General features: G+C 42.4%; 2 protein-coding genes and 1 long non-coding RNA gene across 3 annotated transcripts; all 3 read right to left on the bottom strand.

Annotated features, from left to right (window-relative positions):
* Positions 1-4914: 4914 nt before the first annotated feature.
* Positions 4915-5676, bottom strand: LOC142879470 (hepcidin-like). The gene is made up of 3 exons (XM_076012801.1): positions 5483-5676; positions 5311-5394; positions 4915-5202 (listed from the first exon to the last, which is right to left on the bottom strand). The coding sequence occupies exons 1-3, from the start codon at positions 5567-5569 to the stop codon at positions 5101-5103; spliced, it is 273 nt and encodes a 90-aa protein (XP_075868916.1). The 5' UTR covers positions 5570-5676; the 3' UTR covers positions 4915-5100.
* A 2301-nt stretch (positions 5677-7977) lies between these two features.
* LOC142879495 (hepcidin-like) lies at positions 7978-8741 on the bottom strand. Its single transcript, XM_076012840.1, has 3 exons — positions 8546-8741; positions 8374-8457; positions 7978-8265 (listed from the first exon to the last, which is right to left on the bottom strand). Exons 1-3 carry the CDS (start codon positions 8630-8632, stop codon positions 8164-8166), a joined length of 273 nt encoding a protein of 90 aa, XP_075868955.1. The 5' UTR covers positions 8633-8741; the 3' UTR covers positions 7978-8163.
* Positions 8742-11785: 3044 nt separating this feature from the next.
* Positions 11786-12595, bottom strand: LOC142879496 (uncharacterized). Its single transcript, XR_012925313.1, has 2 exons — positions 12500-12595; positions 11786-12400 (listed from the first exon to the last, which is right to left on the bottom strand). It is a non-coding gene; the product is annotated as an uncharacterized LOC142879496 (long non-coding RNA).
* Positions 12596-26067: the final 13472 nt, after the last annotated feature.

Raw genomic sequence — 26067 nt, 5'->3', positions numbered from 1 at the left:
AAAGAGATACTGTTGGAATCTGTGAGAAGTATTGAAGTTTATTAAAAGGTTCCATACATTTATAGCCCTGTTTTCATTCATTCATTTTCTATACCCGCTTCTTCCTGAGCTCAGGGTCACGGGGGTCTGCTGGAGCCTCTCCCAGCTGTCATAGGGCGAAGGCAGGGTGACACGCTGGACAAGTTGCCAGTTCATCGCAGGGCCACATAGAACCAAAAAGCCATTCACTCTCACATGCATACGTACGGACAATTTAGTGTGTTCAAATGACCTCACATGCGTGTTTTTGGAGTGTGGGAAGAAGCCGGAGAACCTGGAGAGAACCCACACAGATACAGGGAGAACAAGCAAACACCACACAGAAAGGTCCAAGGCCCAGAATCGAACCCACGACCTTCTTGCTGTGAGGCGGCAACGCTAACCACTGCGCCACCGTGTCGCCGTGTCACCCCCCAACCCCAGGCCTGTTTTTTGTTTTTTGTTTTCCAAAAATTAAAGCTGTGTTCTTAAATCATGATACTTACTTAAATTTTTTTCATTTTATCAGTTTTGGATAGATGCAATAGATTGATAGTGAGTGGTTGTTGAGTGAATCCCAGGCTGGTGCAGGAATCCTCAGAACTTGCAGCAGAAGCCACATCTTGTCACGTTGCGACAGCAGATACAGCAGCAACGACACTGTAAAATTCTCCATCTGATGACCTCTGGCATCTGTGAGAAGGACAAGAAAAATGAGCAAAGTGTTCAATAGCAGCATCGCCTCTCACTTTGTTCATCCTCTCTGCTTCTGCTCAGTGCGTGGAGGTCTTCATGTTTGGAGGCTTTGACGTCTTCCACTGCTTCAATCCTCTGACTCTTCTGGTGACTCTTGTCAGCTCCTTGGACTTCTCCTGTCTGATGCTGGTCGACAGCTCATGTGACAGTATTTATACCCACTGGGCATCATCACTGAAAGAAAAATGTTTATTTAGAAACCTCTTCTAAATTATCTTTTTATCACTTTAATAAAATATTGGTTATGAAAAAAGATAAAAGGAATCTGCCCTGTTTCTTGTGTAAATGTTTGTCTGAATAAAAACACGTTTTTATAAACCTTAGCATGTGAGACCTTTTGTCACTTTAGTAAAAGTTAGTAAATAATAAAATAATTGCACAAATTTTGTCTCTCTTGTTTTTCTTTTTTTTTTTTCTTTTTTTTTTACCAAGGTCAATAATATTTTTTGTCATCTTATTTAATGTTAAAAGCCATTCATTTTTAGTGGCTCAATAGAGTGAAGGAACAAAAGGAAACAGAGCTGAACCAATTTTTCAAGAGGCAAACTAATGGTCTTAGTCACATGGACTGAGTGTGGGGCACCAACACATGAGACTGTATCTTTGAAAGGTGGCTTAAAAGTATGATATACTTATAAGTAAAGTAATGCCAGTGATTAACATGGAAATCAACTGCACGGAAGCTGAAAAAAAAATAAACTAAGCATTTAGAAGTTTATCGTTTTACACTATTTTTAGGACTGTGAAAAGATATAGAAAATAACATAAGACACCTATCTTCTACAAAAACTTCTAGTAATCTTTATTGAAGGGAGACATAATGAACTGAAAGGAATAACTTGAAACCTTAACAGAAGGAATTTCACTAATTGCTCAGGTTTGTGAGAATATATAGAGACAGGATTTAAGGAAGAAAAAAAAAGATAGATAGCCCAATAGAGTGAAATGCAATGTACCCAAGTTGTGGCATATTTCTCTTTACTGATTATTGTGTCTTTTAAACCGGTACTACATTTACAAGTATTTATGTGGGGGTTTTTTAAGAGACAATGAGGACATGTCAGGAAAATGGACATTTATTGAAAGATTCCAAAAGCTTATCGCAAAAAAATATTTTGAAGAAAGACAGTTTGTCCAAGAAATATACTTGGAAAAAGAATTGAAACATGTTCAGTCCCTGATAACCAAAGATGTATTTTATTTTTGTTTGTTTATTTTAAGAGTTTTGTTGAAAAATGATGGATAGTAATTGAGTGGTGGTTGAGCGAATCCCAGGCTGGTGCTGGAATCCTCAGAACCTGCAGCATACGCCACATCCTCTCATGTTGGGGCAGCAGCCACAGCACCAACGGCAGGCAGCAGGGCTCCGCTTGGATCTGCTGCTGTACGGCATCTGTGTGAAGGACAAGAGACGTGAGCAAGGTGTTGATCTGCAGCATCACCTCTCACTCTGTTGCTCCTCTCTGCTTCCACCCAGTGTGTGGAGGCACTTTGGACTCACCTTCCAGGAGTCCACTGACGCCTCTTCATCCACAGTTTCTGCTGCTGGAGTGTCAACATACACTGGCACATCAAACTCAGCCACCTGTCAATGAGTGCATCAATCCAGTGACATTAAGAGTGTTTCAGTGCAGCTGATGAGAGAATGAAATGAGCGCAGGTAAAGTTCTTACTTCAGAGAGAGGAACAGCAGAGCTCTCCTGGATACAGATGATGGTGAGCACGACGGCCACGGCAACAGCAACACTGAAGGTCTTCATGTTTGGAGGCTTTGACGTCTTCCACTGCTTCAATCCTCTGACTCTTCTGGTGACTCTTGTCAGGTCTTTGGACTTCTCCTGTCTGATGCTGGACTGGAGCGCATATGACAGTATTTATACCCACTTGGCCTCATCGCTGACAACACCTACAAGTATAGAAGTTGCTGTCAGGAACCTGCTTGCATCACATACTGCTGGGATGCTGGGAATGAGAGTAGGAAATCCCCCCAAAACCACCAGTAAATTGTGAAATGAGAGACCTTGTATTACAATGACACTCCATGTATAAATGTAAGAAACTTCTATATTCATATTTATATAAAGTTTTCCCTTTCGAACCTCAAATCAGCTGCCATTGATTATGAGATGCTCGTTGTTTGAGTCATTTGCCTTCAGTTAGTGAGGACTTAGTCATGAAGACAGCATCGTTTTTTAAATTTTAGGTAAGTGCAATCATTGTTGGACATAAAGTCTGAGTGTATAATTTCCAAAGTTTCTTTCACCCAAGATCAAAGGTCAAAGTGCACTTCCTGATTGAACCACTGTCCCCTCTTTCTACATCTCTGGCAGTCAGGAAATCTCTCTTTGGCTCCCCTCAAGAAAACAAACATGAACCCTAACAATTTGATAATTCTTGAGCTTTTAGTGAAATAAAATTATATTGTTTTCTTTTTTTAGTTTTCCCAGCTGATTTCTATGTCTAATTAAAAGAAAAGAAACCTTGATTGTTGAGAAGAACAGATGACATGCAGTCACATCGGTCACAAAATGCTTGAGTTAAAGAACAAAATACATTTATCTTTTGACATTTATCGTGCATTTGCCGCAAGTCCTCCTTAATATTTAGTGGTCAGGTCAAAGGAGCTACTGTCAGGAACCTTCTTGCGCCACTCTCTGAGGAGTGCTGGGAATGAGCATGGAAGTCTGATGACAACACAACAAAATCAATATATTGGGAAATAAGCAAATAGATCACATCCTCAACCAATCACACTTGTCCTGCTGTCATTCATGTCTCCTATTATAAAGAGACTCCAATTATTAATACAACTAAAAATACTTAGAGAATGTTTTACCTCCTTCACTTGGAAAACATTATTTTACATCTTTATGAAACACACTGTGCACATATGAATGTCATGTTGGAGGCTTCCAGACATCTCTCGTTACCAATCATATAACTTTAATGGCAATTTTATATAAAAAAAGGAAACATATGGATACGCTCTTTAGAGTAGACAATTTAGCTTTATTTGCTGTTGAATGAGCAACATATGAGGGAGAAACAGTAACAACAAATATCACACTTAATCTGTAACACAACAGTATAGAAGCATCCTCTAATATTTACAAGCACAATTTAAGATTAATGTGTTTCAGAGCAAAGTCATAACTGGACAGATGAATTTGGCGCAGGACCAATCACCAATGGAACCTGCAGCACATGCCACATCCATACAAGAAGGGACATGCAGCCACAGCAACGGCCATGTTGGGCCCCTTTACTTTCTGCCATCTGTGTGAAGGACAAGAGACATGAACAAGATGTTGATCTGCAGCATCGCCTCTCACTCTGTTGCTCCTCTCTGCTTCTACCCAGTGTGTGGAGGCACTTTGGAGGGGGAAAAAAAAAAAATGTTGTGTATCTTCTCTGTGTGAAGTGAACAAACCTTGGTGGTGGCATTTAACATTGCTTGACCCACAGCGGCTGGATCCTCAAAGTACACTGGCACGTTCACATTCACCTTCTGTCAATCAGTCAGTTGATCAATCCAGAGACAAGAAGAGTGCAGCTGATGAGAGAATGAAATGAGTGCAGGTAAAGTTCTTACTTCAGGGAGAGGACCAGCAGAGCTCTCCTGAATAAAGATGACGGTGGGCACGACCACCACGGCAACAGCAACACTGAAGGTCTTCATGTAGAAGGGCCTGGTTAATTAGGGCTTTGTGGGTGAGTATGAGGATTTTGAAGTCAATACGTTGTGGGACAGAGAGTCAGTGTAGATTTTGGAGGAGAGGGGTGATGTGGTCACGAGAACGGGTGCGAGTGAAGAGGCGTGCTGCAGAGTTTTGGATGAATTGGAGTTTGTTGAGAAGTTTGGGGGTTGTGCCGTAGAGGACGCTATTGCAGTGGTCAATGTGGGATGTGATGAAGGCGTGCAACAATGTATAATTAACGTGGATCAATTGATTATCGTGGCTGGACCAGCTCAGTGGTCTGCTGGTAGAGTGTCCGCCCTGACACTGGTAGGTTGTGGGTTTGATCCCCGGCCGGGTCATACCAAAGACTGTCTCACACACTAGTGCAGTATAACTGTTGGTATGAATTTGAAACAAAACTTATATGAAAACAGAGAGCATGAAAACTCATCAGAAACAATTGTTGCCCATTTCTTTTTAATGCTTGACCTTATACAGAAACATGTTGAGTAACTGACAACCACAGATTTCATTTTTGTTTGTTTATTTGTTTTTGTTTTTCTAACTTATTTTAAGAGTTTTGTTGAAAAATGATGGATAGTAATTGAGTGGTGGTTGAGCGAATCCCAGGCTGGTGCTGGAATCCTCAGAACCTGCAGCAGACGCCACATCCTCTCATGTTGGGGCAGCAGCCACAGCACCAACGGCAGGCAGCAGGGCTCCGCTTGGATCTGCTGCTGTACGGCATCTGTGTGAAGGACAAGAGACGTGAGCAAGGTGTTGATCTGCAGCATCACCTCTCACTCTGTTGCTCCTCTCTGCTTCCACCCAGTGTGTGGAGGCACTTTGGACTCACCTTCCAAGAGTCCACTGATGCCTCTTCATCCACAGTTTCTGCTGCTGGAGTGTCAACATACACTGGCACATCAAACTCAGCCACCTGTCAATGAGTGCATCAATCCAGTGACATTAAGAGTGTTTCAGTGCAGCTGATGAGAGAATGAAATGAGCGCAGGTAAAGTTCTTACTTCAGAGAGAGGAACAGCAGAGCTCTCCTGGATACAGATGATGGTGAGCACGACGGCCACGGCAACAGCAACACTGAAGGTCTTCATGTTTGGAGGCTTTGACGTCTTCCACTGCTTCAATCCTCTGACTCTTCTGGTGACTCTTGTCAGGTCTTTGGACTTCTCCTGTCTGATGCTGGACTGGAGCGCATATGACAGTATTTATACCCACTGGGCCTCATCGCTGACAACACCTACAAGTATAGAAGTTGCTGTCAGGAACCTGCTTGCATCACATACTGCTGGGATGCTGGGAATGAGAGTAGGAAATCCCCCCAAAACCACCAATAAATTGTGAAATGAGAGACCTTGTATTACAATGACACTCCATGTATAAATGTAAGAAACTTCTATATTCATATTTATATAAAGTTTTCCCTTTCGAACCTCAAATCAGCTGCCATTGATTATGAGATGCTCGTTGTTTGAGTCATTTGCCTTCAGTTAGTGAGGACTTAGTCATGAAGACAGCATCGTTTTTTAAATTTTAGGTAAGTGCAATCATTGTTGGACATAAAGTCTGAGTGTATAATTTCCAAAGTTTCTTTCACCCAAGATCAAAGGTCAAAGTGCACTTCCTGATTGAACCACTGTCCCCTCTTTCTACATCTCTGGCAGTCAGGAAATCTCTCTTTGGCTCCCCTCAAGAAAACAAACATGAACCCTAACAATTTGATAATTCTTGAGCTTTTAGTGAAATAAAATTATATTGTTTTCTTTTTTTAGTTTTCCCAGCTGATTTCTATGTCTAATTAAAAGAAAAGAAACCTTGATTGTCTTAAACAATAAAATACAGATATTGCTTTAAGAAGAACAGATGACATGCAGTCACATCAGTCACAAAATGCTTGAGTTAAAGAAAAAAATACATTTATCTTTTGACATTTATCGTGCATTTGCCGCAAGTCCTCCTTAATATTTAGTGGTCAGGTCAAAGGAGCTACTGTCAGGAACCTTCTTGCGCCACTCTCTGAGGAGTGCTGGGAATGAGCATGGAAGTCTGATGACAACACAACAAAATCAATATATTGGGAAATAAGCGAATAGATTACATCCTCAACCAATCACACTTGTCCTGCTGTCATTCATGTCTCCTATTATAAAGAGACTCCAATTATTAATGCAACTAAAAATACTTAGAGAATGTTTTACCTCCTTCACTTGGAAAACATTATTTTACATCTTTATGAAACACACTGTGCACATATGAATGTCATGTTGGAGGCTTCCAGACATCTCTCGTTACCAATCATATAACTTTAATGGCAATTTTATATAAAAAAGGAAACATATGGATACGCTCTTTAGAGTAGACAATTTAGCTTTATTTGCTGTTGAATGAGCAACATATGAGGGAGAAACAGTAACAACAAATATCACACTTAATCTGTAACACAACAGTATAGAAGCATCCTCTAATATTTACAAGCACAATTTAAGATTAATGTGTTTCAGAGCAAAGTCATAACTGGACAGATGAATTTGGCGCAGGACCAATCACCAATGGAACCTGCAGCACATGCCACATCCATACAAGAAGGGACATGCAGCCACAGCAACGGCCATGTTGGGCCCCTTTACTTTCTGCCATCTGTGTGAAGGACAAGAGACATGAACAAGATGTTGATCTGCAGCATCGCCTCTCACTCTGTTGCTCCTCTCTGCTTCTACCCAGTGTGTGGAGGCACTTTGGAGGGGGAAAAAAAAAAAAATGTTGTGTATCTTCTCTGTGTGAAGTGAACAAACCTTGGTGGTGGCATTTAACATTGCTTGACCCACAGCGGCTGGATCCTCAAAGTACACTGGCACGTTCACATTCACCTTCTGTCAATCAGTCAGTTGATCAATCCAGAGACAAGAAGAGTGCAGCTGATGAGAGAATGAAATGAGTGCAGGTAAAGTTCTTACTTCAGGGAGAGGACCAGCAGAGCTCTCCTGAATAAAGATGACGGTGGGCACGACCACCACGGCAACAGCAACACTGAAGGTCTTCATGTAGAAGGGCCTGGTTAATTAGGGCTTTGTGGGTGAGTATGAGGATTTTGAAGTCAATACGTTGTGGGACAGAGAGTCAGTGTAGATTTTGGAGGAGAGGGGTGATGTGGTCACGAGAACGGGTGCGAGTGAAGAGGCGTGCTGCAGAGTTTTGGATGAATTGGAGTTTGTTGAGAAGTTTGGGGGTTGTGCCGTAGAGGACGCTATTGCAGTGGTCAATGTGGGATGTGATGAAGGCGTGCAACAATGTATAATTAACGTGGATCAATTGATTATCGTGGCTGGACCAGCTCAGTGGTCTGCTGGTAGAGTGTCCGCCCTGACACTGGTAGGTTGTGGGTTTGATCCCCGGCCGGGTCATACCAAAGACTGTCTCACACACTAGTGCAGTATAACTGTTGGTATGAATTTGAAACAAAACTTATATGAAAACAGAGAGCATGAAAACTCATCAGAAACAATTGTTGCCCATTTCTTTTTAATGCTTGACCTTATACAGAAACATGTTGAGTAACTGACAACCACAGATTTCATTTTTGTTTGTTTATTTGTTTTTGTTTTTCTAACTTATTTTAAGAGTTTTGTTGAAAAATGATGGATAGTAATTGAGTGGTGGTTGAGCGAATCCCAGGCTGGTGCTGGAATCCTCAGAACCTGCAGCAGACGCCACATCCTCTCATGTTGGGGCAGCAGCCACAGCACCAACGGCAGGCAGCAGGGCTCCGCTTGGATCTGCTGCTGTACGGCATCTGTGTGAAGGACAAGAGACGTGAGCAAGGTGTTGATCTGCAGCATCACCTCTCACTCTGTTGCTCCTCTCTGCTTCCACCCAGTGTGTGGAGGCACTTTGGACTCACCTTCCAAGAGTCCACTGACGCCTCTTCATCCACAGTTTCTGCTGCTGGAGTGTCAACATACACTGGCACATCAAACTCAGCCACCTGTCAATGAGTGCATCAATCCAGTGACATTAAGAGTGTTTCAGTGCAGCTGATGAGAGAATGAAATGAGCGCAGGTAAAGTTCTTACTTCAGAGAGAGGAACAGCAGAGCTCTCCTGGATACAGATGATGGTGAGCACGACGGCCACGGCAACAGCAACACTGAAGGTCTTCATGTTTGGAGGCTTTGACGTCTTCCACTGCTTCAATCCTCTGACTCTTCTGGTGACTCTTGTCAGGTCTTTGGACTTCTCCTGTCTGATGCTGGACTGGAGCTCATGTGATGGTATTTATACCCACTTGGCCTCATCACTGACAACACCTAAAGCAAAGGGGCTACTGCCAGGAACCTGCTTGCATCACAGACTGCTGGGATGCTGGGAATGAGCGTAGGAAATTCCTCCATCTATCATTCGTTTGGTCTCTTATTTGTGTAAGATGTCAGACATTGACACTTAATGAGTGTGTTTCATGTTTCTCTCAGTTGTTTTTGCTATAAAATATTTATGATTATTCCAGTTGGTTTGTCGTGAATTTAATAAAATACCCATGGTCAAAATGAACACATTTATTTATATTCCTTATCATGTGACCTTTTTATCACTTTTGTAATATTACTGGTAAATCATAAAAGCATTGCATGAATTTGGTCTTTCATGAAGCTCAACAAATATTTTAAATATCAAATGTTCAATGTGTCCAATGCGTTCAGAATCAAAAACTTTGCAAAAAAAAACCAAAACAACCTGTTTACGTTAATGTCTGTTATCTGATGCCCCTTTTCATCTCTTACACCAGCTGTGATGTTAGAAAATACAAGCAAATGTTGATTATTAGCGAATCAAAACACAATAGCCATTCAACTTACTGTCTCCGTAGAGCGAGAAAAACAAATATCTATTTTCTTCCATTTGCATTCTGATAGAGCCCTTTAAGTATTACATATCAGGCCTTTAAATTATAATAAAGCAGAAAAAATAAAATGTAATACAGGAGTACATGAGTTTAGTGAGGTTTTTTCTATCTGCTTCGGTGTGTATTTATTTAAACTTGTGTATATGTTTGAACATGTGTTGTAATCAGTGTTTGTACTTTCAACAGGTGAAGAAGGAGATGAAATTTCTCTAAAGACTGGATTTTCCCAAAGTATGAAGCAACAACATAAATCCCCCGTTTGACATGAGGTCGTTGTCAGCAGCCAGTTAGGGTTAAGGTTATGGTTAAGGTAAATGTCACTTTTTTTGATAAACTACCCATTTCCTTTATAGGTGAGGAAGCAAAAAACTAAAGCTAGAGAAGAGTCTGTGGCATTCTGGCCATAGTTTGTCTGTAAGAGAAAATTGAAAACGCAGCTTTAATTTCACCTTTTATCCTCACAAAAACACTGACCAGAGGTTCTCTCAGTCTCCCATCTAGCTGCAAAGCTATATGGGAAAAGACATAGAGCTGGAAGGGCAACCACAAATTCTGTATAGAATCATTTGACAACAAACTGTTGATTTAAACTATCAATACACTGCCGTTTAAATTCAGTTGTGCTGTTGAGAGATTTCATTGTCTCTAACACAAAAATTCAGGCTGTTCTGTTCAAATTCAAAATGGATTCACATTCAGTTTGTAGTTGCAAAGAGTCATAAAAAGGACATTTAATTTTGAGCAAAAGTCTTAATTCAAACAGGCTCGATGTGTCATGAAGTGGTCTGTGGTCAGTGACGACAAAGTTTGACAACTATTATGTCTTTTAAACAAGTCGTACATTCAAAACCAGTCATGTGATTTAAAAAAGAGATACTGTTGGAATCTGTGAGAAGTATTGAAGTTTGTTAAAAGGTTCCATACATTTATAGCCCTGTTTTCATTCATTCATTTTCTATACCCGCTTCTTCCTGAGCTCAGGGTCACGGGGGTCTGCTGGAGCCTCTCCCAGCTGTCATAGGGCGAAGGCAGGGTGACACCCTGGACAAGTTGCCAGTTCATCGCAGGGCCACATAGAACCAAAAAGCCATTCACTCTCACACCTACGGACAAATTAGTGTGTTCAAATGACCTCAAATGCGTGTTTTTGGAGTGTGGGAAGAAGCCGGAGAACCTGGAGAGAACCCACACAGATACAGGGAGAACAAGCAAACACCACACAGAAAGGTCCAAGGCCCAGAATCGAACCCACAACCTTCTTGCTGTGAGGCGGCAACGCTAACCACTGCGCCACCGTGTCGCCGTGTCACCCCCCAACCCCAGGCCTGTTTTTTGTTTTTTGTTTTCCAAAAATTAAAGCTGTGTTCTTAAATCATGATACTTACTTAAATTTTTTTCATTTTATCAGTTTTGGATAGATGCAATAGATTGATAGTGAGTGGTTGTTGAGTGAATCCCAGGCTGGTGCAGGAATCCTCAGAACTTGCAGCAGAAGCCACATCTTGTCACGTTGCGACAGCAGATACAGCAGCAACGACACTGTAAAATTCTCCATCTGATGACCTCTGGCATCTGTGAGAAGGACAAGAAAAATGAGCAAAGTGTTCAATAGCAGCATCGCCTCTCACTTTGTTCATCCTCTCTGCTTCTGCTCAGTGCGTGGAGGTCTTCATGTTTGGAGGCTTTGACGTCTTCCACTGCTTCAATCCTCTGACTCTTCTGGTGACTCTTGTCAGCTCCTTGGACTTCTCCTGTCTGATGCTGGTCGACAGCTCATGTGACAGTATTTATACCCACTGGGCATCATCACTGAAAGAAAAATGTTTATTTAGAAACCTCTTCTAAATTATCTTTTTATCACTTTAATAAAATATTGGTTATGAAAAAAGATAAAAGGAATCTGCCCTGTTTCTTGTGTAAATGTTTGTCTGAATAAAAACACGTTTTTATAAACCTTAGCATGTGAGACCTTTTGTCACTTTAGTAAAAGTTAGTAAATAATAAAATAATTGCACAAATTTTGTCTCTCTTGTTTTTCTTTTTTTTTTTTCTTTTTTTTTTTACCAAGGTCAATAATATTTTTTGTCATCTTATTTAATGTTAAAAGCCATTCATTTTTAGTGGCTCAATAGAGTGAAGGAACAAAAGGAAACAGAGCTGAACCAATTTTTCAAGAGGCAAACTAATGGTCTTAGTCACATGGACTGAGTGTGGGGCACCAACACATGAGACTGTATCTTTGAAAGGTGGCTTAAAAGTATGATATACTTATAAGTAAAGTAATGCCAGTGATTAACATGGAAATCAACTGCACGGAAGCTGAAAAAAAAATAAACTAAGCATTTAGAAGTTTATCGTTTTACACTATTTTTAGGACTGTGAAAAGATATAGAAAATAACATAAGACACCTATCTTCTACAAAAACTTCTAGTAATCTTTATTGAAGGGAGACATAATGAACTGAAAGGAATAACTTGAAACCTTAACAGAAGGAATTTCACTAATTGCTCAGGTTTGTGAGAATATATAGAGACAGGATTTAAGGAAGAAAAAAAAAGATAGATAGCCCAATAGAGTGAAATGCAATGTACCCAAGTTGTGGCATATTTCTCTTTACTGATTATTGTGTCTTTTAAACCGGTACTACATTTACAAGTATTTATGTGGGGTTTTTTTAAGAGACAATGAGGACATGTCAGGAAAATGGACATTTATTGAAAGATTCCAAAAGCTTATCGCAAAAAAATATTTTGAAGAAAGACAGTTTGTCCAAGAAATATACTTGGAAAAAGAATTGAAACATGTTCAGTCCCTGATAACCAAAGATGTATTTTATTTTTGTTTGTTTATTTTAAGAGTTTTGTCGAAAAATGATGGATAGTAATTGAGTGGTGGTTGAGTGAATCCCAGGCTGGTGCTGGAATCCTCAGAACCTGCAGCATACGCCACATCCTCTCATGTTGGGGCAGCAGCCACAGCACCAACGGCAGGCAGCAGGGCTCCGCTTGGATCTGCTGCTGTACGGCATCTGTGTGAAGGACAAGAGACGTGAGCAAGGTGTTGATCTGCAGCATCACCTCTCACTCTGTTGCTCCTCTCTGCTTCCACCCAGTGTGTGGAGACTCACCTTCCAGGAGTCCACTGACGACTCTTCATTCACAGCTGCTGCTGCTTCTGCTGCTTCTGCTGCTGGAGTGTCAACATACACTGGCACATCAAACTCAGCCACCTGTCAATGAGTGCATCAATCCAGTGACATTAAGAGTGTTTCAGTGCAGCTGATGAGAGAATGAAATGAGCGCAGGTAAAGTTCTTACTTCAGAGAGAGGAACAGCAGAGCTCTCCTGGATACAGATGATGGTGAACACGACGGCCACGGCAACAGCAACACTGAAGGTCTTCATGTTTGGAGGCTTTGACGTCTTCCACTGCTTCAATCCTCTGACTCTTCTGGTGACTCTTGTCAGGTCTTTGGACTTCTCCTGTCTGATGCTGGACTGGAGCGCATATGACAGTATTTATACCCACTTGGCCTCATCGCTGACAACACCTACAAGTATAGAAGTTGCTGTCAGGAACCTGCTTGCATCACATACTGCTGGGATGCTGGGAATGAGAGTAGGAAATCCCCCCAAAACCACCAGTAAATTGTGAAATGAGAGACCTTGTATTACAATGACACTCCATGTATAAATGTAAGAAACTTCTATATTCATATTTATATAAAGTTTTCCCTTTCGAACCTCAAATCAGCTGCCATTGATTATGAGATGCTCGTTGTTTGAGTCATTTGCCTTCAGTTAGTGAGGACTTAGTCATGAAGACAGCATCGTTTTTTAAATTTTAGGTAAGTGCAATCATTGTTGGACATAAAGTCTGAGTGTATAATTTCCAAAGTTTCTTTCACCCAAGATCAAGATCAAAGGTCAAAGTGCACTTCCTGATTGAACCACTGTCCCCTCTTTCTACATCTCTGGCAGTCAGGAAATCTCTCTTTGGCTCCCCTCAAGAAAACAAACATGAACCCTAACAATTTGATAATTCTTGAGCTTTTAGTGAAATAAAATTATATTGTTTTCTTTTTTAGTTTTCCCAGCTGATTTCTATGTCTAATTAAAAGAAAAGAAACCTTGATTGTTGAGAAGAACAGATGACATGCAGTCACATCGGTCACAAAATGCTTGAGTTAAAGAAAAAAATACATTTATCTTTTGACATTTATCGTGCATTTGCCGCAAGTCCTCCTTAATATTTAGTGGTCAGGTCAAAGGAGCTACTGTCAGGAACCTTCTTGCGCCACTCTCTGAGGAGTGCTGGGAATGAGCATGGAAGTCTGATGACAACACAACAAAATCAATATATTGGGAAATAAGCAAATAGATCACATCCTCAACCAATCACACTTGTCCTGCTGTCATTCATGTCTCCTATTATAAAGAGACTCCAATTATTAATGCAACTAAAAATACTTAGAGAATGTTTTACCTCCTTCACTTGGAAAACATTATTTTACATCTTTATGAAACACACTGTGCACATATGAATGTCATGTTGGAGGCTTCCAGACATCTCTCGTTACCAATCATATAACTTTAATGGCAATTTTATATAAAAAAGGAAACATGGATACGCTCTTTAGAGTAGACAATTTAGCTTTATTTGCTGTTGAATGAGCAACATATGAGGCAGAAACAGTAACAACAAATATCACACTTAATCTGTAACACAACAGTATAGAAGCATCCTCTAATATTTACAAGCACAATTTAAGATTAATGTGTTTCAGAGCAAAGTCATAACTGGACAGATGAATTTGGCGCAGGACCAATCACCAATGGAACCTGTAGCACATGCCACATCCATACAAGAAGGGACATGCAGCCACAGCAACGGCCATGTTGGGCTCCTTTACTTTCTGCCATCTGTGTGAAGGACAAGAGACATGAACAAGATGTTGATCTGCAGCATCGCCTCTCACTCTGTTGCTCCTCTCTGCTTCTACCCAGTGTGTGGAGGCACTTTGGAGGGGGGAAAAAAAAAAAATGTTGTGTATCTTCTCTGTGTGAAGTGAACAAACCTTGGTGGTGGCATTTAACATTGCTTGACCCACAGCGGCTGGATCCTCAAAGTACACTGGCACGTTCACATTCACCTTCTGTCAATCAGTCAGTTGATCAATCCAGAGACAAGAAGAGTGCAGCTGATGAGAGAATGAAATGAGTGCAGGTAAAGTTCTTACTTCAGGGAGAGGACCAGCAGAGCTCTCCTGAATAAAGATGACGGTGGGCACGACCGCCACGGCAACAGCAACACTGAAGGTCTTCATGTAGAAGGGCCTGGTTAATTAGGGCTTTGTGGGTGAGTATGAGGATTTTGAAGTCAATACGTTGTGGGACAGAGAGTCAGTGTAGATTTTGGAGGAGAGGGGTGATGTGGTCACGAGAACGGGTGCGAGTGAAGAGGCGTGCTGCAGAGTTTTGGATGAATTGGAGTTTGTTGAGAAGTTTGGGGGTTGTGCCATAGAGGACGCTATTGCAGTGGTCAATGTGGGATGTGATGAAGGCGTGCAACAATGTATAATTAACGTGGATCAATTGATTATCGTGGCTGGACCAGCTCAGTGGTCTGCTGGTAGAGTGTCCGCCCTGACACTGGTAGGTTGTGGGTTTGATCCCCGGCCGGGTCATACCAAAGACTGTCTCACACACTAGTGCAGTATAACTGTTGGTATGAATTTGAAACAAAACTTATATGACAACAGAGAGCATGAAAACTCATCAGAAACAATTTTTGCCCATTTCTTTTTAATGCTTGACCTTATACAGAAACATGTTGAGTAACTGACAACCACATATTTCACTTTTGTTTGTTTATTTGTTTTTGTTTTTCTAACTTATTTTAAGAGTTTTGTTGAAATATGATGGATAGTAATTGAGTGGTGGTTGAGCGAATCCCTGGCTGGTGCTGGAATCCTCAGAACGTGCAGCATACGCCACATCCTCTCATGTTGGGGCAGCAGCCACAGCACCAACGGCAGGCAGCAGGGCTCCGCTTGGATCTGCTGCTGTACGGCATCTGTGTGAAGGACAAGAGACGTGAGCAAGGTGTTGATCTGCAGCATCACCTCTCACTCTGTTGCTCCTCTCTGCTTCCACCCAGTGTGTGGAGGCACTTTGGACTCACCTTCCAGGAGTCCACTGACGCCTCTTCATCCACAGTTTCTGCTGCTGGAGTGTCAACATACACTGGCACATCAAACTCAGCCACCTGTCAATGAGTGCATCAATCCAGTGACATTAAGAGTGTTTCAGTGCAGCTGATGAGAGAATGAAATGAGCGCAGGTAAAGTTCTTACTTCAGAGAGAGGAACAGCAGAGCTCTCCTGGATACAGATGATGGTGAGCACGACGGCCACGGCAACAGCAACACTGAAGGTCTTCATGTTTGGAGGCTTTGACGTCTTCCACTGCTTCAATCCTCTGACTCTTCTGGTGACTCTTGTGAGGTCTTTGGACTTCTCCTGTCTGATGCTGGACTGGAGCTAATGTGACAGTATTTATACCCTTTATAACCTGCTTGCATCACTGACAGAGGGATGCTGGGAATGAGCGTTGGAAATTCCTACTCCTTACTGGCAGTCATGACCTCTTTTTTTGTTTGTCTGTTTCAATAAATCACAAATTACAACACAAATAGATAGAAGGGTTGAGTAAGGGCACCTGGACTTGTTCTTCTGATCTTGAAGATATTTCACCTCTAATCCATATGACTTCTTCAGGGATGATGTTCTCTCCTGTCTTAAAGTGTAACTGGTCCTGGAAACACTTCTTGTTCAGTACCTGACTGCTTGAATTTGCCAATTTGAACTCCATCCTTGCCTAACTGTTGAGATCAATCAGAAAAATCCAAAGTCCATCTTTGTTCTGGCACTGATCTAGCTATAATAGAGAGGTAATTCATAACGGCTCCACTTGTGACATTTTGGATGCCACTTTCAAGTAGTGAATCACAAGAGATTTAAAGCTTTACAGTCCATAACAAAAGTTTTTTGTTTTTTGATTTCACTCTAAAATGCAATATTTTAAAATGTGGTTGTGAATATTTGATGATGCTTCTATATTGTGGTGTGTTACAGATTAAGTGTGATTTCTGTTGTTACTGTTTTTTTGCTCATGCTTCAGCAAATAAAGATAAATTCTCTGATGGATTTAATTGCTTCTTTTTTTTTCTTTCATGTCAACTTTACAAAACCATACATTCTACCAACAACCACATTAACATTTGTATTGGCAAGACCACATTATTGTGATTTTATTGAGAGGAATACAAAAAAGAGGTAACTCTTAGGTGTGATAAGACACACACCAATTCAAGTAAAGTGTTAAAAAAGTAGTTTTCAGCTGGCCTCCTCACAATAAAATCAATATCCAAATTGACATAAACTTTTTAAGTGTGCAGTTCCAATATATTCAAGTTACTGCACCTGGTAGAATAAGAGATGTTGATCATATTTTGATGAAAACATATATGTCATATTTTTTTTGCAGGAGTGCAAAAAAAAAAAATTATACACACACACACACACACACACACACACACACACAGCTTTTAGTTAAAAGTGACAGTTTGTTGTAACATATTGACAGAGTCAACTAAATTTAGCCAGAGGTAGATGAAAAAAACAAACAAAGTGCATAAATTATTAAAACATGGAAATGATATTTAAATATAATTTCAATATTTGCTTTTGCTTTTGTGAGTTGGATTAAATTTTAGAATTAGGCGACAAATGTGTCCTGTTTTACATTGTGACTGTCCAAGAATTAAGCTTGTTTAATGTAGTCTAAATGCCCAATTTATAACATTTAAAGGGCTTTTTTGGAATAAAATGGGACAGAAAATAGATATTTGTGTTTCTCGCCCTTTTGAGCCACTTAAAATAAATGACTGTTGGGTTTTGATTTGCTAATCATCAACATTTACATGTATGTTCTAGCATCACATCTGGTGTAGTGTAGAGTTGAGCTCAAGTGCGACATCAGCGAACAGACATTGACGCCAAAGTTTAGAAAGCATTATGCTTTCTGAACACATTAGACTTTTTTTATTTACTAAGACAACAAAAAACTGTATTGACCTTGGTTAAAAAAAAAAGAAAGACAAAATTTATGCAATGATTTTATTATTTACCCAAATTTTATTAAATTGCTAAAAAGGTCACATGATGAGGTTTCTAAATACACATTTTGCTGGCAGTGATGAGGCCAAGTGGCTATAAATACCAGCTCTTGAACATCAGACAGGAGAAGTCCGAGGAGCTGACAAGAGTCACCAGAAGAGTCAGAGGATTGAAGCAGTGGAAGCCGTCCAAGCCTCCAAACATGAAGATCTTCAGCGTTGCTGTTGCCATGGCCGTCGTGTTCACCATCATCTGTATCCAGGAGAGCTCTGCTAGCTCTCCCTCTGAGGTAAGAACTTGACCTGCACTCATTTCATTCACTCATCGGCTGCACTCTTCTTGTCGCTGGATTGATCAACCGATTGCTTGACAGTGGAAGAATGATGATGTCTCTTCGTGTCCTTCACACAGATACAAGGGAACAGCGGTGCCAAACCAGTCGCTTTCTTAACTGGGCAGAAATTTGTCTGCATTCCCTCCCACAATCACTGTAGCCTCTGCTGCCCTCAGTGATTGTTCCTGCACCAAATTCATCTATCCAGCTATGATTTCCCTCTAAATGGTGTTCTGGATGTTTGTGGGTGCTTCTATCTTGTGTTGTCTTACAGATTAACTGTAATCTGTTTCCCCCTCATATGTTTCGCATGCTTCAGCAAATAAAGACAAATGGTCTCAGAAATTTTAGCACGTTTTCTTTTTTTGAAATGCACTCAAACATATTGGTAAGGATAAATGTTTTTAAAATTCCAACATGACATTCATATGTGCACAGTTTGTTTTAAAACTATTGTTTTCCCAGTGAGGACTGTAAAAACTTGTTTGAATATATACGGTTCTTCCATTAATAACTTGACTATAATTGGAATACAAAAAACAAACTAGAAAAGTCCTGACTGACAGTGTGGAGGAATTTCCCATTTTAATTCCAAGCATCCTTCAGTGAGTGACACAAGCAGATTCCTGACAGCAGCTCGAGCAGCTGTAGGTGCTGTCAGTGATGAAGAGGTGGTTATAAGTACCAACGCGTATTTACTCAAAGTCAAGTGTCATATTTTGAGGACAGACTCTTTTTTCCTTTGCTGAATATTTCAGCCAGTCATTTTAAATATAAAGACCAATCACACAGGTGTGCACACAAAAAGGAAGTCAGGGTCAGACATGAGAGGAAGGAAATGATTACAATATAAAACAGGATGTGAAGACACGAAGACACGAGACAGTAAAGAATCTGAAATAATAACGGAAGAATACTGAGTTGTAAATAATGTTCCATTAATTAAAATTAACATGTTGTTTCATAATAATCTGATATTTACCTGTATATTCTGACAAAACATCTAAAACCGGTAAATGTCAAGCAGGGGGTTGTGGCGATTGCTTTTAGACTTTGGTAAGATCTCTATTTACAAAAACTGTAAGTGTCAACATGACCTGCTTTATCAGTTAAAAGTGCAAACATTTATTACCACACTTGGCATTTTCCAACATGTGGACATCTACGTCTGAATGAACAGACCTATAGGGGCAGATGAGAAAACGCATTACATAATCTGATTGTTTTGATAGCTGTTTGTTTTTTGTTGTTTGCTTGGTGTTTTTTTTTTGTTTGTTTGTTTTGTTTTTAAATAACTAGGGTTAAAGTTTGGAACAGACACTTTGATACAGTTTAAAGTAACAAGGAAAGGCTCAATGTGCAACATTTAAAGGACGTATCTATCAGCATGAAATATGGCTGAAAATAGATATTTGTTTGTTTGTTGGCTCTGTTAAGTCAAAGATATAAAAAAGAAGAGATACATGGCTGTTTGCTAAATAATCCGCATTTGCATGTATTTTCTGACATCACTTCTGGTGAAATACAGATGAATGAACGTCAGTACTTTAAATAAATCCTTTAAGTCCTTTAAATATCCTTAAATGCCTTTTTTTAGCACAAGTCGGAGGAAATAATGAGGCCATTTGCTGAGGTGTTGAGGAAGTAACATCCTCCCCTGGTCTCTAATAAACAACAATTCCAGAGGCAACTTCACTTTCCAAGGGTGGTCCGAGGGTGGCCGTCCAAGCGCCCACCAGGTCCAGATTAGCTCTGCTGTGCTTGGCTGGTTCTCCACTGCAGCGAGAGGAAGTGTGGCATCCAGCCATGGCCACGGTACGCGGAACCATTGTGTTGCTCTAAGCAGAGCTGGATTGCACCTCACAATTAGAAATGCCCCCAAAGATCAGGTGTTAATTCGGCGCAGACGGGCGGGCAGGAAGGAGCGGAGGTGTCAAAAGTTTTTACCTTCTGTGCTTAAGTAAAATAATGGATACTTGTGTTAAAAAAATTATTTTTAATTAAATTAAATTAAATTAAATTTTTAAAAAAGTACTTCCATGAAAGCAGAAGCACTGATTTGACTCCTTTACTGAGTAAAACAAAGAAAGTACAGGTTGTGAAATGTATTTAATTAAAAAATAACACTGTTTTTTTGCTACTAATGAAACAATACTTTTGTTGATAATTTTGGAAAAATACTTTATATACTTTGATAGTTTTTATACTTTTTAAACTGCAGCACAATCAATCTTTAATCAGTAACAGTTATGACCATTGAGCCATTATTGGATGTTTACTATTTTAATTACGATAACCAATGTTATTTTCTCCATTTTAATTTTTCTCTGTACTTAAAACTGAACCGTGACCCCAATTCGAGCTACTCTAAAATAGTCTTCCATTAAAATATGATCCATTTTTACATTCACTTACACAATAGCATAGCTCAAATGGCTCCACTTCAAGCAACGGCTATAATAGTAATAAATAATGTAAAGTAAACTACTTTTAACAGAATTTGCATCTTTCAAACACTTCAAACATAAAAGTAGCCACCTTGTTTTTTCCAATTCAGGGAGTAGAAAGTACAGATATTTGTGTACAAATTAAAGGTAAAAGGTCATTAGAAAAACAAATACTAAAGTAATGTGCAAAATACCTGAAAAACCTCCTTTAAGGACAGTAACAAAGTATTTGCACTTCGTTACTCTCCACCTCTGGGAAGGAGTGCTCGCGATTTTAGGTTTCATTACCCCCCCTCACGCACAGACGTGCGTTTTACAAGCCGAAAGTCGCGCACCAGCTAACGCTCGCAAAAAAAAGTACAGACTGCCAGTCTGGAGCCTTGTGATCCCGCCCTCACCCAGGCTGGCTCGCAGGGGGCCGCCATCGCTCTCTCAGACGGATGCCCATTCTACGCCCCCATACTGGCAGAGCTGCCGCGGAACCACACAAGGAGATAGTAAAGCAGAGCAGAAGGCCCTGTTCAGCTTCCTCACACACACATACACACCGTGTGGTTTATTTTATCAGGCCCGTACCCACACACACAACACAATGCAGGCAGGCAGCAATTAGGGGGCCTGTTCGTTGGTAAAAGTACAGTAAACCGGCTCTATAAATCTTCAAGTAGTGCCTTAAAAGTGCACAAAACCAAAGTGCCAGGGCGGCCAAGACGAGGAATTCACAGGATGTTGCTGTTGTTTGTCGGTCGTTACAGAGCGCTGCGCCGCCCGCGTTCCAGACGCAGGGAATTAGAGTCAGCAGTCAACAACAGGCGGCTCGCTCAAACCGTCCACGTCCTCGGGAGCTCGGTCGCGATATGTTGCGCGCACGCAAAACGTATTTCATGCTCCGTTTCATCCGCTGGAAAGAGGGCGGAATCCCCCTCGGTGACAGCTGTGCCAGATGGCCAAGCCTTTTTTCTGAATTTTTTGCGGTATAAATTTTGTTTGCCATGTTCAGCCATTTCATGTTTGTTCACTAAAATGTGGCATTTTGGCAGGGAAAAATCGAACTATTTGTGTGCGCTGAGATTTCTTGGAGGGCGCAGGGTAAGGCTTTACCAGATGACCTCACAGCGTGATGCAGTAAGTTATTTAAAAATGAATAACAAAATGAGAAAATCAAGCGTAAGTATCCTGGGAACCCCCCTGCTTTTTAAATGACTTGTGGCCCAGATCCATCTAGGACCACTAATAACGACGGGGGGGAGCGTTCTCATACTTCCTGTTATGAAATCACCCTCATATCAGATCGGCTGTTGGTAGATGTCACTCTCTCAGTGAAATAAATGTCTGCTGCCATTCGATCAGACAGCTGCTTTGCTTTAAAATGGGAAAGAAATACGGGAGAGTCAGAAGTCGGTGGCCTGACGCTGCTATTCCTGGAGCCATTATTAAAATGAGTGATGGACCCAAACTTAACTTAACGGTGAAATTGACTAAATGCCCGACTTTTAACTGACGCTACGGCCCCACCGACCTAAAACAAATTAGGTGATCTCCTCGCTTCGGACTTGGCAAAAACAAGCAACGTCACAGATTCGTGACTCAGCCGTGGGGGGGCGGGGGGGGGGGGGTTCACAAACGAATATCCCAACAACGTTTCGGCGCCGGCCGGGGCTCTGTGTCAGCCGCGCGCCGCTGACCGCATCCAGAGGGTCGCAGCGAGAATCAAACAAATGCGGCCTGTAACATCTCATTTAGCTACGACTGTGTCAGGCTCCCAGCTGACGGATTACTCATCACTCTCGACCGCTAACGCTCCAGAACCGAGGGTTCCGCGAGCCGCGGACGCACACGAGCGTGAGCGCGTACGCACACACGCACACACGCACCTATACACAATTGAGACCGGAAAGCACTGACACGAGGCGGAGAGACCTCCCCCGCAGCTGCAGAGTTGATTAAACACGTCTCGGCGTCCCACACACAGGCCCAGTAAAACGCTCCACGCAATGGATGATGACGGCATGGCGCTAAGACTGGGTGGCGTCGCGGGTTCTGGTTGGTCGTCGCGGCGCCCCCAACGCCGCCCACAGGCCGAGTCTCAACTTCCTGTCACGTGCGGCTCCTCAGAGCCTCTAAACCCAGCTTCTTATTTGGAGGGTAAATGAACCTTTTTTTTTTTTTTTTTTTTTACTTTCCCCCCCCCCCCGTGCGGACCCTCCAAGTCGGGGGGTGCTGGCAGGGGGATTGCTTCCGCGTAATCCGGCGCTGAATGAAGGCCGGGGGAAGATAAACATTCCGGGACAATGAGACCCTCCGTTTACCCCCCGCCGCTCTCATAACCGCTTAAAATCCTGCTTACCCACAATGCAACACTCGAGTGAATAACCCCCGCAAACCCCCCCCCCCCCGCCACCCCTCCGGAACCCGCGCGGAACCTGATTGAAACCCGCTCCGCTCCTGGAAGTGTCAGCTGCGGCCCAAATACGGCCCATCTGGGAACCTGACTGCGCGCTTTATATCCAGCTCGGCCGCTCTTAATATACTTTAATAAGACCTGTTTCCGATTAATATCCCCTTGAAACCGGTAGTAACGCGGCTACTAGGCACGTATAAAAAATGGACCGAATGAATGGCGCAGCGCTGAGCCAGGGAGCGCGGGAGGGTGGAAAATAGCAGGCCCTTGTGGATTTGCCCTGACCAGCTGGCTCTGGAGCCCCATATAATAATGCCTGTGCCCACGGCTCTCAGGGCACCAGTAAGATGAAGTATTTCGCCGAGCCCGTAATGTGTTTAAAGGTGCGCTTGTATGTTTCGGTTCAAGCCATAAAATACCCGTGTGTGTGTGTGTGTGTGTGTGTGTGAGTGTGTGTGTGTGTGTGTGTCACATCCTGAGAGGAAGGAGCGGAGCCGCTCGACCCGTATTCCTCTCAAATGAAATGAACGGATAATGGCTTTGTGTTGGGATTGGAACTCAATGCATCAGAAGAGGCCCAGCCGGTAAGAGGAACACGAGGTTAAATTATATAAAAATAACCCCCCCCCCCACCCCGCCCCTTCAACCCTCCAAAAAAAAAAAATAATAATACTTACGGCACCCCGAGGAAACAGTGGTGCACCGGGGCCGCCGCAGAAACGCCTGTCTGTTCCGCGTAATAGGCGGCGATAAAAACGTCTCCCCGTATCCCGCTGCACCTGCTGTTATGAAGAACGGCCACGGCAACGACACCGCGGCAAGTGGCTCGTAAATTTCGGGCCGGTTTGTTATCCAAGAACGAAGGAAAAAAAAAAAAAAATGGAAAGAAAGAAATTACTACACCACGGTTAGTTTAGCGTGCAAGGTGAGCTTCTGAGAACACGGATCCCGTCTACTTCCTGTCCGGCGGAAGGGGCGAAAAAAAAAACCCCGACTGTCACATTTTTAATGTTTACCGGACTTCGAATTCGGTTCCTTTAACAATTTCCTGTCTCAAATGCCGCCGCGGCAGCCGAGTAAGAAAAAAAAAAAAAAAAAAGCGGAAATTTGTCACGGGCAATTAGCTTTTATTGGGGAGCGTATTTATTTTTGGGATTAACCTGTTACCTAGCAACTTTTAACAACGGCAAAAATCGGCATCGCGGAGTTGACTTTGGATGACGATTTTTGCAATTAGGGCCGCGCGCGGCAATAAAAGTCGAGCCCGTCAGTGCCAGCGCTTCGGCCGGGTTCGTGCGCGCCGTGATTTAGTGGGTTTGTACACACACGTGGCAAACAAAACTTTGAGACTTGCCTCGTCCTTTGACACCGCTGTGATCCTTGCCGTTTCATCCGCCGCCAAAGACCCTGGCTAACCCCTGATGATTCCACATTTCCTTTCACTTGGAGGGCAAGCCTCATTATAGTTATTTAAGAAAAAAAAAAAAAAGGGCAAAATATTACATTTATTATTACCGGGTAATATTATTTGCCCCACCAAAAGTCATAACTTCCATCTCTGCCGGCTACATTGGAACGAATGTGTCACATGTGCCGCGAGTGCGCCGTGCACCCGTGCGGAAGGCCACGGGAACACAGAGGTCCCTGAGTCCCTTCTTCTCCTCCTCCTCCTCCTCCTCCTCCTCCCCCTCCTCCTCCTCACTTTCTCATCAGGCGTATGCGCGTGGCGGCACTGAAGCGCACGGATATGCAGTCGTCGATATATATACGGTGCGCAGGGTCATTTCCTGTTGGTGGTTTCACTTGTTGTGCCTTTGAAGCCGCCTTTAATAAAAGGGCCGGGGCAGAACTAATGAAAATGCTTTTGGACAGATTAAAAGGGAGCTTCGCTCTCAGCCACCTTACCACAGTTAGCGCAAACATAAAAACACACACACACACACACACACACACACATGCAAGACGCACCCGCGCACAGGCATGAGTGCACAGAAGTGGGTTTTGCGCAAGGGGCGACCCTTCCTTCTGATGTGTGAAGGACTATCAACCCTCAGCCACAACACTGAGGGAACCATCAGGAGATTGAAAACAAGACCAACGAGTCACTCCTGGGAAACGCTCACAGCGTTTACCTCGAGCTCTCGGGGAAGGGGAAGTGTGGATGTCGTGTCTCGAGCTCAGTGAATCCACCTGAGCGCCAGATCTTCTCAGTAAGCCTTGTGACTTAATCCCTTGTCTGGTGCAGTGGTCGTCTGGCGCGGTGACATATGTGCAACCACCAGCAGCTGGAGCCGCATTGGAAAACAGTGTGTTGCATCTGTGCAAACACCTTATTTTTTTGGAGGACCTGAAGGACCACCCCAGATCAGACTGATGTCTACACTCTGAAATGCATTCAGTCGAGATGTTTCACAAGGGTGGTTTTCTTTCCTTACTCAGCTTCTGACTGCTCTGTTACCTTCAGTGGAACCCTTTGCATCCTCTTCTCTCAATCAACTACTTCATGTCTTCTTCCACTTACATCAACCAAAGAACTTCCTCTTTGGTCATCATTTCGGTCTTCTGCCTGCCAGTTCCAACCTTATCTCATTCACAACCATCAACTTCCATCCTTCTTGTATATTTACGGTGTCTCCTCTGGACACGTGTCCGCTGTACCTTCAGTGTCTTCATTCCTGCTCCTATCCATCCTGGTCACTACCAAAGAGGTGGCAGGTCAACGTTGAAGCTCTGCCCCCTGGACCTAATTGGTGTTCCTTAATTAATGCCAAGTAGGTTGATCAAAACGAGTTGGCTTGTATATCGATGCTCTTGAACACATCGCCAGTGTCTGCACCAAGGGTCGCTTTTTTTTTCAGCCTTGGTTCAACTTTAAACCCGTTGCAACCCAAATAAGGGGGGCGGGGGACCACAGTTCAATCATCACGTGGCTTCTTCTCCAGTTCAGCTTCTTTTGCCTTCAGTTGCTCTTTCGCCTCGTCCAGTTAATTCCCCCTGGGCACTCTCAGGTCCGGCATGACCACCTGTTTTTATGTTTCTGAGACCAGTGCAATATCCAATCTGAGGGTGGTCCCTGCGAAATCTGGGTTGCTTCCCCGTGCCCACACCGCTTTGCCAGTCAAGTGCCATTTCCCATTAGCCCATGAGCCAAAACCTTTTATTTTCATTTCATTACTCATTCCAGTATATTTCCTAAATCAATTTTCATTCCTGTTGACCCGCCTTATTTTTGGGTCTCAACCCAGGTTTTCGTTCACTGACCCTCTTCACCTCCTTTTTTCCACATAATGAGGTGAGTGTGGTGTGTATGTGGGTGATTGGGTGTGTTTTTTCT

The sequence above is a fragment of the Nelusetta ayraudi genome, unplaced genomic scaffold (genome assembly GCF_046127955.1).
Source record: "Nelusetta ayraudi isolate G7.1 ecotype Tasmania unplaced genomic scaffold, CSIRO-AGI_Nayr_v1 ptg000136l, whole genome shotgun sequence".
Lineage (NCBI taxonomy): Eukaryota > Metazoa > Chordata > Actinopteri > Tetraodontiformes > Monacanthidae > Nelusetta > Nelusetta ayraudi.
The sequence above is the reverse complement of the archived record's forward strand: the minus strand, read 5'-3'. Positions and strand labels throughout refer to the sequence as shown.